Here is a 15,339-nt window from a genome sequence, read left to right as displayed (position 1 = left end):
TGCTTAAATTGGGAAAGGCACTAACCTTTTTGTAGTAAAGTGTTTGCTTGAAGTAGCAGGCACGAAGTACAACATTTTGTTGAATTTTGAGTATGAGCGTTACTCAGTACATAGATGGAGTGCCTGAATACACTTTGCAGGACATGAGATTGTTGTGTTTATTCAAAGATAAACAAGTGAACCAAACTGTGTTTGTAAGATTAAGAAATAAAATTGCCCCAAATCAGTGTTGACTTGCTTTTGTAAAAAAGTTACATTGGCAAACACCCTGCTCATTCATATACAAATTGTTGGGGCCACTTTTTTGACATGTAGAGCTAAGACAAATTGTTTGGGTTTGGTTGTAGACCACCTCAATAAAGTGAATATCGCAGTAAAGCAAGTCACATGAATTTTTTGCTTTTCCAGTGCAGATAAAAGTTACATTTGCAGTATACTGTAGTACGTGTGCAGTAGCATTCAGTCTAAAAAATGAACACAGCTTAATTTTAAAACTTCATTGCTAAAAAATGCTAACCATCATCTTGTAGTCTTTTTGCTGTAGAGAGTCTTGGCTCAGCGTTGATGGCGTTTGACTGATCAGGGTGGTGGTTGCTGAAGACTGGGGTGGCTGTGGCAATTTCCTAAAATAAGAAAACGGTGAAGTTTGGTGCATAGATTGATTCTTCCTTTTACAAACAGTTTCTCTGTAGCATGAATGCTGTTTGATAGCATTTTTCCTTAGTAGAAATTCTTTCAAAATCAGAGTCAATCTTCTCAAATCCTGTCTTATCAACTACATTTGTGTAATATTCTAAATCGTTTGTTGTCATTTCAGCAATCTTCACAGCATCTTCACCAGGAAAGAATTCTGTTTGAAGAATTCTATCCTTTTTGTGCTTATCCAAAAGGGGCAGCTCCTCATCTGTTAAAATTTTACCATGAGATTGTAGCAGCATAGTCACATCTTCATGCTCCCCTTCTGATTCCAGCTCTCTTGCCATTTCCACCACATCTACAGTTAACTTCCTCCGTGAAGTCTTGAACCCCTCACAGTCAAATACCATGAGGGTTGAAATCAACTTCCTTCAGACCCTGTTAGCATTGCTCTGTTGTCCCCTCCTGTCAATCATGAGCGCTCTCAGCGGCACCAAGAATGGAGAATCCTTTCCAGGAGGTGTTCAGTTTACGTTGCCTGGAACCATTAGGGGAATCACTGTCTGTTGCAGCTGTAACCTCACTAAATATATTTCTTATTAAGACTTGAAAGTTGAAATAAATCCTTGGTTGAAAGTTGAAATGAATCCTTGATCTATGAGCTACAGAATGGATGTTGTGTTAGCAGTCATGCAAACACTAATCTCCATCAGAGCTCTGGTGTGATCAGGTGTGTTGTTGATGAGCAGTAATATCTTGAAAGGATTTTTTTTCCTGAGCAGTAAGTAGATCTCAACAATGGATTTAAAATATTTTCAGTCAGCAATGTTGTAAATAGATGTGCTGTCATCTAACTTTTGTTGTTCCATTTAGAGAGCCCAGGCATAGTAGATTGAGCACGATCCTTCAAGGAGGTAGGATTTTCATGGTAGATGAGTATTAGCTTCTACTAGTCATTGGCTGCATTGGCCTCTTACAAGAGTGTCAGCCTGTCCTTTGAAACTTTGAAGGCAGGCATTGATTTCTCCTTGTTAGCTATGAAAGTCCTACCTGACTTCTTCCAACTTAAGGCTGTTTTGTTTACATTGAAAATCTGTTGTTTCTGGAGATACTTTAATTAATTATTGGAGCTAGATTGTCTGCATAACTTGCTGCATCTTTTCCATCAGCATTTGGTGCTTCACTTGCACTTTTATGTTACTGAGATGACTTCTTTCCTTAAATCTCATGAATCTTCTCTGCTAGCTTCACACTTCTGCAGCTTCCTCACCTCTCTCGGCCTTCAGAGAATTGAGTAGAAACTTGCTCTGGCTTTGGCTTTCCGGAATGTGGCAGCTGCTGTACTTTTCTCTCCAGACACTGAAACTTTCTCTGTATCCGCAGTAAGGCCACTTTGCGGGCTCATCATTTGTCTGTTCATTGGAGTAGCACTTAATGTCCTTCAAGAACTTTTCCTTTGCATTCACAGCTTAACTGGTGCAGGAGGCTTATCAGCATGCTTTCTTCACTAACTAGCCCAGAGTTGCCACAACTTTAGTATGTCTGCAAAACACAGTGAAGTGAAAGATGCCTGGTGTGTGATAGCAGCCGTGTAGCATTCAAAGCCTAAAATACGTGCTTTGCTGAACCCTGGCCTGATCAGTAGTGGACAGCTTTACAAGTCTTTGAGATAAGCTTTTTGGTGGGGTAGCCAGACAGCAAATAAGAAACTGTTTAGGTTCAGGATTCCTCTGGCCTTGATTAAAGTCATTAGAAACTGATTTGATTTGAAGTTATTTTCAAATCTAAAAACACTCATTTTATACAGTGCCTACAAGTGATAAAGTAGAAAATTTAAATGTTAATGATTCTTCAGTGTACCTGAAGGGAGTTGGAAAAACAAAAGAATGGCTAAATTGGACTGAAAACCCAGGCTGTTGTTTAGTATCTTTGCTGTGAATAAGTCTTGAGTAGCCAAAGGAAGGGCAATACTGGGACATTGTTAAATTTGAGTAAAGGCATCCTGTGAAGAATTAGATGACATGATCTATGCCTCTTCTCTGGTGATTAGATTTAAAGAAGTGAGATTTTAGAGAATCTTGTTGGATAGTTAGTTGAAAGCATATGTATTAAGTGAACCTTTGAAAAGTACTTACTAATTGCTTAGTATTTCTCTAAGTAGTGCTTTAAGTTTTTGCAGTAGGTACATTTTTAAAAAGAACGTCTCTGATAAGAGCTGACTTTTGACACTGTTACTAAAATGTTCTTTAAGTCTAAATTAACATTTCCCCTGCCTCGTTCTTCCCAACTCCCCCCCCCCCCCTGCCAATCACCTCCCTCCCCCCAAAAAAGAAGAAAGAAGCTTTTGATCTGCTAGAATATGGACTAATGCTTGATTGAAACTTTAGGGTGATTGAAACTTTAGGGCTTTACCACACGAAATGAAGTAAATTGTCAGCTTTGGGAAGACCCTGAGGCATCTTCATTGCCCTAGTAATATAAATTAGTATGGAATGTCCCTTCAGGAACCTGAGTGAATAGGTGTTTGATGCACACTTGAATATTGTTCATTTAAATGGAAAATGCCTACCAAAGATAATTTTAATAATGGCTAACCCTGTTGCGTGATTTAAGTGTATTTTAAAGCTTTATAGGCAATGTTTCTGTGAAATGAATATTACTACTCTTTTGTAAATGAGAAAACTACGGTTCAGAGATTTGGTAGCTTGTGACATAGTTGGAGTTCAAATTCAGGTGTTTCTGTGCAAAGCTTGTACAATCCTGTATCTTACAGGTATTTGTTCACTTAAATTTATTCCTAACAAATTCTGACTCTGTCAGACACTGAGGATACAGCAGGGATAAAGGGAAACGGATGTAAAAAAAGAGGCAGAGTTTCTGTTCTTCGAGCTTGTTTTCTGGTGGAGCAGTATAGCAGCGGAAGTAGAGTGTTGGTTGCTCAGTCCTGTCTGACTCTGCAACCCCATGGATTGTAAACCGCCAGGCTCCTGACTCCCCACGGAATTCTCCAGGCAAGAATACTGGAGTTGCCATTTCCTTCTCGAGGGCATCTTCCCAACCCAGGGATTAAACCCAGGTCTCCCGCATTGCAGGTGGATTCTTCACCATTTAGGAGAGGGTAGGTCTGGATCTCAGATGGGCTGCAGTCTGTACCTGCTAACTGGGAAATTGAACTTTGCTTTACACAGCTTGCTGTAGATACTGCAGAACGTGTTCATGTTATTTTACTCCTGGCAAGTTGACTTGCATGCAGTTAGATTTTATAAAACAGACAAGTAGGAACTGAGGCCACGAGCATATTAAATTTTGGTGTGAGTTTAACAGAGGTGGCTTCTTAAAGGATCTGATGAGATTGTAACCCTGGTTAGGCAGTATCATCAACAAGTGGACACCTCTGTGGGAACTTAAAGGGAACGATGTTTATACTTCTGCTAGTGTTCATTTCAGCTTGGACAGGTCTTGGGGCACAGTTCACCTCTTGCTGCTTAAACTGCTTTAAAGGAGCTTACATCCTTTGTCTCAGGATTGTCAGTCTTTGTCACCCTTTGGAACAGTCCTTTTAAAAATTAAATGTTCGTTAGATAATCATACAAGTGTCACATTACTATGATGAAAGTTTCAAAGGGGAATGGCAGTTCAGTGAGGGTGTAAAGGAGACAGTTCTGATTGGGCACATGTGGGGAAGGCTTTCCTCGTTAGGAAAACTGGTGGGGAGACCCTGGCTCTGTACCAAATAGAGGAAGGCTCTGGTGAAAAAAGACCATTGTGCCTAGGGCAGAGGCCCATTTGTGCCTGGCCTCTGGCACAAATGAGACCAGGCACCCACGTTGTTCACGTAGATTTGTGTTTCTGTAGCGAGTGGAAAATTATTGAACTTTTTAAGGTGGTAGAGGAAGTAGGTGAGTATCAGTCACCCGATCAGATTAGTTTTTAAAAGATAGGCATGCCATCTCCATGTGAGAGATGAAGGTAATTTGGACTTGGGTCATGGTGGTGGTTGGAGGAAGAAGAGACAAATACAGGGAAAACTGGGTAAAAATCAGTAGAATTCAATGATAAATAGGTTATAAGGGGTGCTGGAACAAACACATTAGAGGACTACCTAGTTGGTTAACCAGCTAAAGCTGTTTTGAGTTGCTTTCATAGTCTGTTCAAGTTTTTTCTTTTTTGCTTTTAAATTTTATTTATTTTTTGGCTGCACTGGGTCTTGGTTGGCGAGGGCTTTTCTCTTGTTGTGGCGAGTGGGGGCTGCTCTAGTTGCAGTGTGCAGGCTGCTCATTGCCGTGGCTTCTCTTGTTGGGGAGCATGGGCTCTGGAGCACGAGGGCTTCAGTAGTTTGGGCTTGTGGGCTCAGTCGTCGTGAGTCCTGGGCTTCTAGAGCACAGGCTCAGTAGTTGTGGCAGGCGGATTTAGTTGCTCAGCGGCATGTCAGATCTTCCAGACCAGGGAATCGAACCTGTGTCTCCTGCATTGGCAGGTAGATGCTTTACCACTGAGCCATCAGGGAGGCCCTGTTCAAGTTGTTTTTTTCAGGATCATGATGGCCAAAGCTTGGTCTCTCGACTTCTAGTTAATTGTAGTTAAATTCCTAGCATTACTCAGTACCCACTTTTCGTCGGGATTTATTTAAGCTTAGTTGTGTTTTGGTTAATTCCCCACCTTGTCTTTAACTGTTTTCTCTCTAAGCAGTATTATTATCCTTTGCTTATATGAGAAATTTTAAAACAAGTTTTGGGGGGAACGGTGGGATTGTTGCTAAACATTAGGTCTCTTGACTTCTGAAAGCAATTATGTGGTATGTGAAAGCAATCACATACCACACAATTAACCAGGTGAAAGTGTGTAGTCCAGTGGTTTTTAGTACGGTGTGCAGTCTTCCCCACAGTACATTTTAGAATATTTTCATCACCTGAAAAAGAAACGCTGTACTCACTAGTTATCACTCCTCATTTCTCCCCAACTGGCCCGCTGTAGACAGTCCCCAGTAGATTTATTTTTCTGGACATTTCATATAAATGCAGTTCTCTAACATGTGGTCTTTTAAATGTGACCTTTTAAACTGAGCATGTTTTCAAGGTCCATCTGTGCTGTAGTATGCATCAGTACCTCATTCTGTTTTCATGGTTAATATTTAATTAATTGGGTAGAACACATTTTGTTTATTCATTCCTCATCTGATGGACATTTAGCTAGTTTGCAATTTTTAAATGAGTTTTTTATGAATAATGCAGTGACTGTGTACAACTTTTTATGGGAACATGTATTTTCACATCTGTTGGGTATATACCTGGGAGTGGAATTGTTGGCTCATACTGTATATTATTATGTTTAATTTTTTGAAGAACTGTCAAACTGTTTTCCAAAGCTGTTGCGTCATTTGCATTCCGTTAGGACTGTCAGGATTCCAATTTCTCTACATTCTTGCTAACACTTCTCTGTCTCTTTGATTATAAGCAAGTAAGTGTAAAGTGATAATCTCATAGTGGTTTTAATTTGTATTTGCTTGATGGCTAATGATGCTGAACTTGATTTTTAAAAGAAAAGCAGCACTTCAATTTCACTGAGGATGTAAAAATAGAAATGTTTGGTAATTTCATGTAATTGTATAGAGACCATTAGTTTTACTGTGTTTAAACTTTGCTCTTTTTCATCAGTTGTATTCTCTGAATGACTACAAGCCGCCCATTTCTAAAGCGAAAATGACCCAAATCACTAAGGCAGCCATCAAAGCTATAAAGGTGAGTAACACATTTCACTCTTCTGTTTTCACAAGGACATACTACACTAATATTTTGGAGGAGGGATAATTTTTACAGATTATATATTTTCTTCATCTTTACAAAGTGAGCACACATGTTCCAAAGTTGGAAAACCACAAAAATGAAAATCTGTCACCTGCAAACCCTCCCAACTAGAGATAAACACTTAATATTTTCATAAATATTCTTCCATAAACTTTGAAGCATTTTCCCTTTTCATAGGTAAGATTTTAGATACAGGCACATTGTGGAGAATGTGTTTAACACTGTTATTTGTCACACTGACTATAGAATCTTGAAATACTAGTTAAAAATTTTCTAAATAAAAATTAATGTGTTGGTTTTTTTATCTTATTGATTGTACTGTAGATTTGAAAATGGACCTTTATGGAAAATAATTGGATTACATTTTACATAGGACAATTAAACTCTGGGAAGAGGCCACAGGAGTTTAGCTCTTGCTCTGACATAGTAGTTTTGAACCTGTGTTGACTTATGGATACTTCTGAAAGTCTCAGAAGATTAGACTGTCCAGAGAAGTACACACATGTACAAAATTTTGCCTCAGAAGGTTGGACTGTTGCTAGAGGAATGCACATATGTACAAAATTTTGAGTAGAATTTCTTGGCTTTAGGGACCTTCTGAAGCTCAGCCATAGACACCTCTCCAAAACGTTCTTGTCCCCAAAGCTAAGACTCCTATTCTAGTCCAGTTGTTGAAATTGAGTGTGAGTGAGTGCTTATTTTGAATTAAGTAGGTCTGCTGTAGATTTTCAGTGATATGTTTTTCTACTCTGAGTAAGAACATCAGCCATAACCAGAGTCACCATTATTTAAATAAGTTATCTTTATTTTTTTGTTTTTGTTTGTATTTTTGGCCTCACTGAGGGGCTTTTGGTATTTTAGTTCCTCAACCAGGGATCCAGCCCTGGGCTCCAAGCAGTGAAAGCACTAAGTCCTACCCACTGAACTGCCAGGGAATTCCCTGGATAAGTTGTCTTTGAATGATAGCATTATCTGTTAGATTTAACAGATGATTCTTCACAGAGAGTCTGTTTTAGGAAAAAATTTAGATAGTTGATTTTGCAGTGTTCTAACAGTCAAACCTTAGTTTTCATACTTGTAATCAATGTCTAACAGTATTAGAGTTCAAATCTCTGTATTTACATGTAGAATATGAAAGAGATAAGGGCAGTGAGCAATAAACACGTTTAACCTAGAGAATTTTCTTCAAAGAAGTGATTTTTCAGTAAATCTGATGAGTTCAATATAGAGTAATAGTTTCTTGTGCTTTCTTTTTATTCTCCTTCATTAATAGTCTGATTTTTATGACTGTGATCCTGAGAGTGTGCAAACATACATATTATCATTTTTGTTCTGTGAAATGGTTGATGCATTTTAATAAAACCTTTTGTTGAACAGAATACTTTTTAATTGAAGACTTTTAAGGAATAGGTATTAACATTGTTTCCATTTTTCAGATGTTGGAAGGGTGTAAGAAAAGTAATTTGCAACAGTCAGAATAAAAACAGCTAGATTTTAATTTTTCTCTCAGTCAAGAGAGAAAACATGGTTTATAGTATAAATATGGTTTACTGTACCATTTTGATTTACTGGTACTTAGTTTCTTTAATTTTGAAAAAATAAAAACATGTTGCAAAATAGAATGAGCAGTACATAGCCGCTTAGAATTGCCAAGTATTAGCATGGAGAAAGAAATGGCAACCCACTCCAGGTGTTCTTGCCTGGAGAATCCCAGGGACGGGGGAGCCTGGTGCGCTGCCATCTATGGGGTCGCACAGAGTCGGACACGACTGAAGCGACTTAGCAGCAGCAGCAGCAGCATCTTGGCCAGTACATTTGGTTAGTTCTCTGCATGTACACACAGACACACACACACACTTTGTCAGGCTTTTTTGACTGAGTCGTTTGAGAACTCATTTCAGAATTCATTTAGAATAACACGTAATCCCTAAATACTAGAATTTTAATGTCCTAAAGCAAAAAGATTTCATAGATCAACAAAACACATCCCATGCAAGAAATTTTACTTTGATGCAACATTATTATCTAATAAAATCTGCACTTTCATTTATCAGTGTCTCAATACTAACTTTAGTAGCTAATCCCTGCACTTGTATGTTTTCGGGGTCCAGTCAAGATCCTGTCATGTATTTGTCCTTTTACCCAGCCTTTTGCTTTGTTTTAGTTTTGTTTTTCATTGCCATTTTTGAAGAGTTTAGACCAACTGTTTTGCAGTACTGTGTTACTTTAAACTGCATTTGATACATACATAAATTGATATTTGAACTGCCTTTTATGATACTGTGTTTCATATTAAGGTAAGTCATTGGCCTTTTGTCAGTGTTAAGAGATGATTATTTTGATGGGTGTTTGTTACCATTGCACACTGTCCACACAACCTCTGATAACCTATTATGGAAAAAGACCTATGTGAATTGAAAATCTTTGAATTAACATTTACTAAGCTGTTTTACTCAGAATTACAAATCGTACATAAAGTAACAAGAAGTACGAAGCTCTGGCAAGATGTTTTCCAGAAGAACTATTATTTAATAAAAACCACTCAGTGTGTGTAAATGGTATTTTATATATTGATTTAAAATACTTAGTTATTTATAAAGTGCCTAATAACTTTCAAGTAGTTGTTTTGGCTTTTTTTTCTTTTAAATAACTTGAACTGTTGAGTAGACTGTTACTTTGTGGTAAGGAAACTTTATTGTAGATTTTGATTTGGTGAATATGATTAATGAGGGGTTCCTTTATTTTTTACTTTATAAATGTTGGATTTCATGCTTCAGTTGAGTGTTCTTGTGTCTCAGTCTAAGTAGATGGGAGCAGTTTAAATTATGGGATCACAAATATAAAACGAAGCACAATTGAGGCTAGTTTTTTAAACAGAAATGTTGATTATGCAATCGCCATTGAGCTATTAGGTGCAAATTCCACATAGTGTTTGTTTAACCTATAATTCTCATTTTATTCATTTTCAAGTTTATTCATAGTGTTGTTTTATAAAACTTAAATGTAAAGGGTTTTCTCATAATTGATAAAAGCTCATTTCTGATTTTTAATCCATGTGCTCCCTTCTCTTCTGCTGAATTCATTTTGGCTGATCCATTCAAACATTATACATCTCTATATTTTGTTACATATACTTGCTAGTTTCATTTTCTAGGAGAAGCAGAAGATAATGAAGTTGAAAACAACTCCCTTGCATACATTTCTTAATGTTCCTTATTTTCAGTTATTTGATTTTTCTAGTTCTCACCTAATTTAGCCAATAAAATGTTACTATAGCAGATCTTTACTTTTCCTTCCAGGAGGGAAGAATGCACATCTACCAGTGGCTTACCACCAGTATTTTGCATGTAACACACTTTGGCTGTATTGACCATATACCTACTTCAGGAACCTTTCCTGACCTCAGCTAGTGCTCACGTTTATGTTTGTTTACGTTATGTTTATCTCAAATTCATGATTAAAATTCATTGCTTTGTTGATAGACTTTGATGCTTTGTTAAACCATATATTTAGCAGAAAAGTTCTAATCAAACATTTAAAACCAGAATTCTTTTTTTTTTTTCTTTTAGTTCTATAAACATGTGGTACAGAGTGTTGAGAAATTCATTCAGAAAGTAAGTATATAGTTTTCTATGTATATGCTAAATGTTCTGTAACTATAGACTAACACCCTGTGCTATTCTTTTTGCAGTCAAATACCCAACTTTAAATTGTTTTGATGACTGTTCAAAAGTGATTCCATTTGTTTTAATTTCTAATGAAGAAATAGAATTATTTTAATTCTAAAACAAAAGCTTTCAGGTAGAGGTGTTTGTTAATTTGCATTGCCATAGTGAGCATCTGTTCCATGAAGAAAATATTTCAATATGATTTTTTAAATGAAATTTTAGATTCATTGCTTTTTATATAGCCTTTAGAGAAATTCTCCTTCTTCATTTCAAGCTTAATGCCTAGAGAGCAGTCTTCCTTGTAGATAAGATGTAGTAAAAATGCTAGCCACTTTTCTTCTGCTGATTTATTTTGTCTCATCCATTAGGGCAGTATGCATCTCTACATCTTATTATTAGACCTGAAGTTCCATTTTCCAGGGTAAGCAGAGGGAGAGAAGTTGAAAACAGCTATTTTTGCATACATTTAGTAATTTTTTTGTAACCAGAGCCCAAGGTGGCTAGGTTATATTTCTTTGCCTCTTTGTGATCAGTGGCTTATTTTTGCCATAAGACTTACAATTTGTAAAATGATACTGTAGGAAATCTGTCATTAAATTGAGGTTTTGTATTCTGCCCTTTGTTCACTTGCCTAGATGTAAGCAGAACCAGTTTGAGAATCAGAGGTAAATCAAAGGACATAAATTGCAGTGTGTTTCTTGAGTGAAAATAGTTGACTGGAGGAGGGTGCATGGATCAGAGTAGTATTACTGCGTCTCTAAACTATATGGATAATCTTGAATAAATCAGTTAATCTTTATGTGATTCAGCTTTTTTCCCCTCTTAACATCTTGTTTTCTCAAAACTTAAAGTACTGGTAAAACATACTTTGAGATGAACAACTAGTGAATTGAAGCTTAAGGTATGGGGTAAAATAACATATGTTTCAGGTAAATCTAACTATAAGATCAAAATGTTGGTGCTAAGAAAATTTCATTGTTATAAAACTTTAAAAAGGGTCAAATGTCTAAACATTGTGTCTTGAACTTTTTTGTGCATAAGAAGCTTGCACAAATTACCTAGGGATCTTGTTGAAATGCAGGTTCTGATTCCCTGAGGGTGGGTCATTTAGGCTCTGGTAAAACCAAAGCAGATCAGGCTCTGGTTAAAAGTTTCTCCTGAGTGTTGTTCAGTCTCCCAGTGGTCTCCGGCTCTTTGTGACCCTATGGACTCCTGCATGCCAGGCTTCCCTGAGAGTAGACCTTGTTAAGGCCTGAATGCTTTGGCTCTCTTGGAAAGGTTCCTTTCCCTCTCCTCTGTTGGAAGCATGCAGTATTCACTTTGAGAATTCATTGGTATCAGGTATAACTGTGTCCTGAGACAGCCCTCTTTTCTTACCTGCTGCTGTCAGCATCATGTAGTGCTTTGTAAGTACAGCCACAGTTAATTCAAAGTATAAAAAATCCCTCATGACATTGGAGGCTTAGGAATTCTTCTGTTTTTGCTACTGATAGAACTTGAACAAACAGTTGAAAAACGTCAGATTTTTTTAGTCTTAATTCTTCTCTCAAGTTTCTAGTTGGTAACGTAACCAAGTTTACCAAATACTGTTATTTTAAAGCTTTTCTACAACATTTAAATCATACATAACTTTTTTTTTTGCCATTTTATGTGGCAGGCACATAAAAATACCTTGTCTTATCAATGAAGGAAATTCGATACTGTAACATCATAATATGGTGTTTCTAAAGGCATTGTGAAAGAACTGTTCATCTTTATAGCTTAACACTAAAACCCCTAACATTTTTGAAGCTTTGGAATCTTCACAGTAGAGAAGAAAGGACCGTTTATTGTGTTGTGTACTCATAATTCATATGTACTGTGAGTTTATAATCAATAATTTTTGTTATAAATCAAAGAAAAAGATGTATTTTTTTTAAACTCATTACACTAAATTTAAAAACTCTTACCAGCAACTTAGCAGTTTTATTTAGCCTTACTCTCGAGATAATCATTTCTATAAAATAATACATTATATATGAGTTTATTTTGTCTGTTTTTCCAGCATTGAGGAATAAATGACTTTTAACAAGGAAATGTCTTCGCTTTTCATTAAATTTAAACATTTTTTTTTTTTTTTTACTGGATGTATTATTTGCCTGGCTAGGTAGATAATTATTTGCATGTATGGTAATCAAAGGAAAATAAGCCAGATATATGAACTGAGGGACAGATATGCTAGATTTGAGGGGAACATCACTGAAAACTATCTCAGACTTCTAAAAAATAACTTTCAACAGAGCAGTTTTGAACCTTTGGTTGGTTAAACCTAAATCTTTAATGTCCACACGTCAACATTACTGCCCTTTTATTAAATATTTCAAGTACTAAACAACCAGAACCTTGCAATAGATACTTATAAATTGGTGCTATTGGTCTCTTCATTTTCTCAATAATGATCTTAAGAAGAAGGGATTTGAAGGAACAAATGATGGATCTAGTCTTTTTGCATAATGAAGTCACTCATTGTCTTGACTGAAAATACTGTTGAGAAACACGTATCTATGTGTTGGAGGTGGATTGAAGATCCTTTGCTCACTGGTTCTTGGGTCTAAGAAATTTTTCAAGAATGCAGTTTTGATTTAGTGCTATATATGATTTTTATAAAATGACTCTGGATGAAATACTTACCTAATTACACTTAAAATTTGAACCTGCTTCTAGCAGCCATAATTTCACTTTAGTTAGTATGTGTTTGGGAGGCAGGTTTTCTCCTGCTTCTGGATATGGAAAAAATGGAAGCCTTGAACCTGGTGGTGAAGGATTCTTCACTGTGCTTAGTAAGGTCCCAGGAGACTTTCATATTCTTCATATTATAAGAAGAATAAGAAATACTGATGAGTAGAGTAGCTAAAACATGTTTTCATAGGACAGATTTTTAGAATCATAATGGTAGTGTCTTATCTTTCATACAGGTTTGCATTTGAGAAAAATTTTTAAACTTCAGACTCATTGTGTTTAGAATGTTGTAATCTGCCTTTTGATTCCTTCTTTTATTAGTATGGAGACCCTTTTGCTGTGTGTTTTTCAGGTGAAGTCTAAGGCTTGTTGGCAGTACTTTTTTTTTTTTTTACCAGAGCTTTTCTTTCTTGAACTCACTGCTTGAATTCAAAAATAATTAAACAATTAAAAAAAAAAATTTAACCACGCCTTTTGTTTTTCATTGTTCAAGCCAGTTACACAGGGCTGTTTTGGAGCTTAGGTGATTGGTAGTTGAACTGAATATGTAGAGTAGCCAAAGTAGATTCTTCCAGATGCCATCCCCGAGACAGATGGCGTGGAGTGGTCAGCCTCTGAATGCTCATCACCTCAGTGTGAGCCGTGTGTGTGTTTTTATAAGATTTATGGTGACATTTGTCTGTTGAGAACTTTAACCTTCTCATTTGCTTCCTTTCCCGCTCTTCTTTTTTCATCAGTGTAAACCAGAATATAAGGTACCTGGACTTTATGTTATTGACTCTATTGTACGACAATCTCGACATCAGTTTGGTCAAGAAAAGGATGTGTTTGCACCCAGATTTAGTAATAACATCATTAGCACTTTCCAGAATTTATACCGTTGCCCCGGAGATGACAAGGTATGTTGCCTTTTTTTTTAAGTTGGTGCAGTAATTACTGTTTTGATATTAATAAGACTTTACATTGTCATAATTTATCGTTTTATCATTTATTTGTTATCGTGAATTTGAATAGTTATTGCACTTTCCATGTTTCTTTTTGTTATTAGACTTTTCCAAAACAGAATGAAAGATATAGTTGATTTTGCTACCTTTTAATTTATTAAAGCCATAGGTATTAAAGAAACTGGCTCTAATAAGCATTTGTAATTATCTTAAAATCTTATTTATTTACATGCACAATCAGTTTGTAATTTTGGTTATTTGACCTGAGCTGATATTTGCCTACTTAGTTGTCTGTGGAAAACGAATTAACCAAGTAATTAGTAGACAATAACTGCATCAAAATTCCTTTGTTATGGTAGCGTTTTCTTAGTGCTGGAAACCAGGATAGTAGAAGGTTATGTTTCTTGGATGCTGACTTGGAAATTTAGTGTCCTTGTTCTGACAGACTTGATTGCAGTGTTGATTTTGGAGGAAAAATAAGAACAGGTGAAGACTTTCTCTAAAGAAGAGCAACCAGACTTAAAAGCTTACCACAAATCTTTTACCTCCTCTCAAGTATAAGATTAGGTAGTTTTTATTTTTAATAACTGTTAAATAGTCTTGAATCAGAAAAAAGTCTTGTTTCAGTGGATAAATATGGAGAAAATGTATTATTGTGTCATTAGTTGTAAACTGTTCTTGGATATGCCTCTTGAGACAGATTTTTTTTTTCCTTCTAATTAACCTTGGTACGTTGATGATTCTTTGCAGGCAGAAAGAACGCTTCCAGTTTTAATGTGATCCATCATAATTGAGTCTTAAATACCTTAGAATGCCACCTAAAATAACTCATTTGAAATTTTATATAAACATTTTTGAAGTAACTTAAACACTTTGATTTAGGAATTTCACTAGTTTGGATTTAGATTTATGTCAGTAACAATGAACAAGTCAGTCTTGAATTTGTAGACTTCATAATAATAATATTTGTCATTTATAAGGAAGTTTAGTATATAGGGATTTTTTTTTTTATAACCACAGTAGGAAAGATTATATTGATACTATAATCTCAGTGCATGAACTCCATTAAGTGTCCCAGAAGTATTTTAATCCATCCTTCCTATCCACGGCCCGAGGAGCCTCTATGATATGACTGTTCTAAAGTTTTGAAAGCAAAAAAATAAAAATAATCATTTTTCTTTTTCCTCTAGAGTAAAATAGTGAGAGTATTAAACTTATGGCAGAAGAATAATGTATTTAAGAGTGAGATTATTCAGCCTCTTCTGGATATGGCAGCAGGGATTCCTCCTCCAGTCGTCACACCTGTTCTGGCCAGTACTACTGCTGCTATGAGCAATACCCCAGGTGCGTTGCTTTGAGAGATTTTCTGAGTGTTCTACTCATGAATTTCAGGCGATTATTCATATATGAAATATTTTGACAGTGTAGGAGAATTTGTTTTGCTTTAGGTAAATGAAAGAAAGTCTAATTTGAAGGAAAAATAAAATCAGAAATTATGTTTGTGTTTCATTCTTTTCAAAAAAATTAAAAAGCTAAGCTTTTAAAGTTCCTAGAAACATAGATAATCAG

The 15,339-nt window shown here is 36.0% G+C and overlaps 1 protein-coding gene across 12 annotated transcripts in view; it reads left to right on the top strand.

The window, feature by feature from the left end:
- The window catches only part of SCAF8 (SR-related CTD associated factor 8), a 209,984-nt gene that overhangs the window by 36,045 nt on the left and 158,600 nt on the right, over positions 1 to 15,339 (top strand). For all 12 annotated transcript variants that reach the window (XR_011485657.1, XR_002311347.2, XR_011485656.1 and 9 more), the window contains 4 exons: positions 6,291 to 6,374; positions 10,010 to 10,054; positions 13,564 to 13,725; positions 14,961 to 15,114. Coding sequence is in view for 6 of the 12 variants with exons in the window: in XM_070461590.1 (XP_070317691.1) it covers positions 6,291 to 6,374; positions 10,010 to 10,054; positions 13,564 to 13,725; positions 14,961 to 15,114 (445 nt within the window). In the remaining 6 variants the exon portion in view is untranslated. The remainder of the gene's footprint in view (positions 1 to 6,290; positions 6,375 to 10,009; positions 10,055 to 13,563; positions 13,726 to 14,960; positions 15,115 to 15,339) is intronic.

This window comes from Odocoileus virginianus, chromosome 34 (genome assembly GCF_023699985.2).
Source record: "Odocoileus virginianus isolate 20LAN1187 ecotype Illinois chromosome 34, Ovbor_1.2, whole genome shotgun sequence".
Classification (NCBI taxonomy): domain Eukaryota; kingdom Metazoa; phylum Chordata; class Mammalia; order Artiodactyla; family Cervidae; genus Odocoileus; species Odocoileus virginianus.
This window is presented reverse-complemented; position numbering and strand designations above follow the sequence as displayed.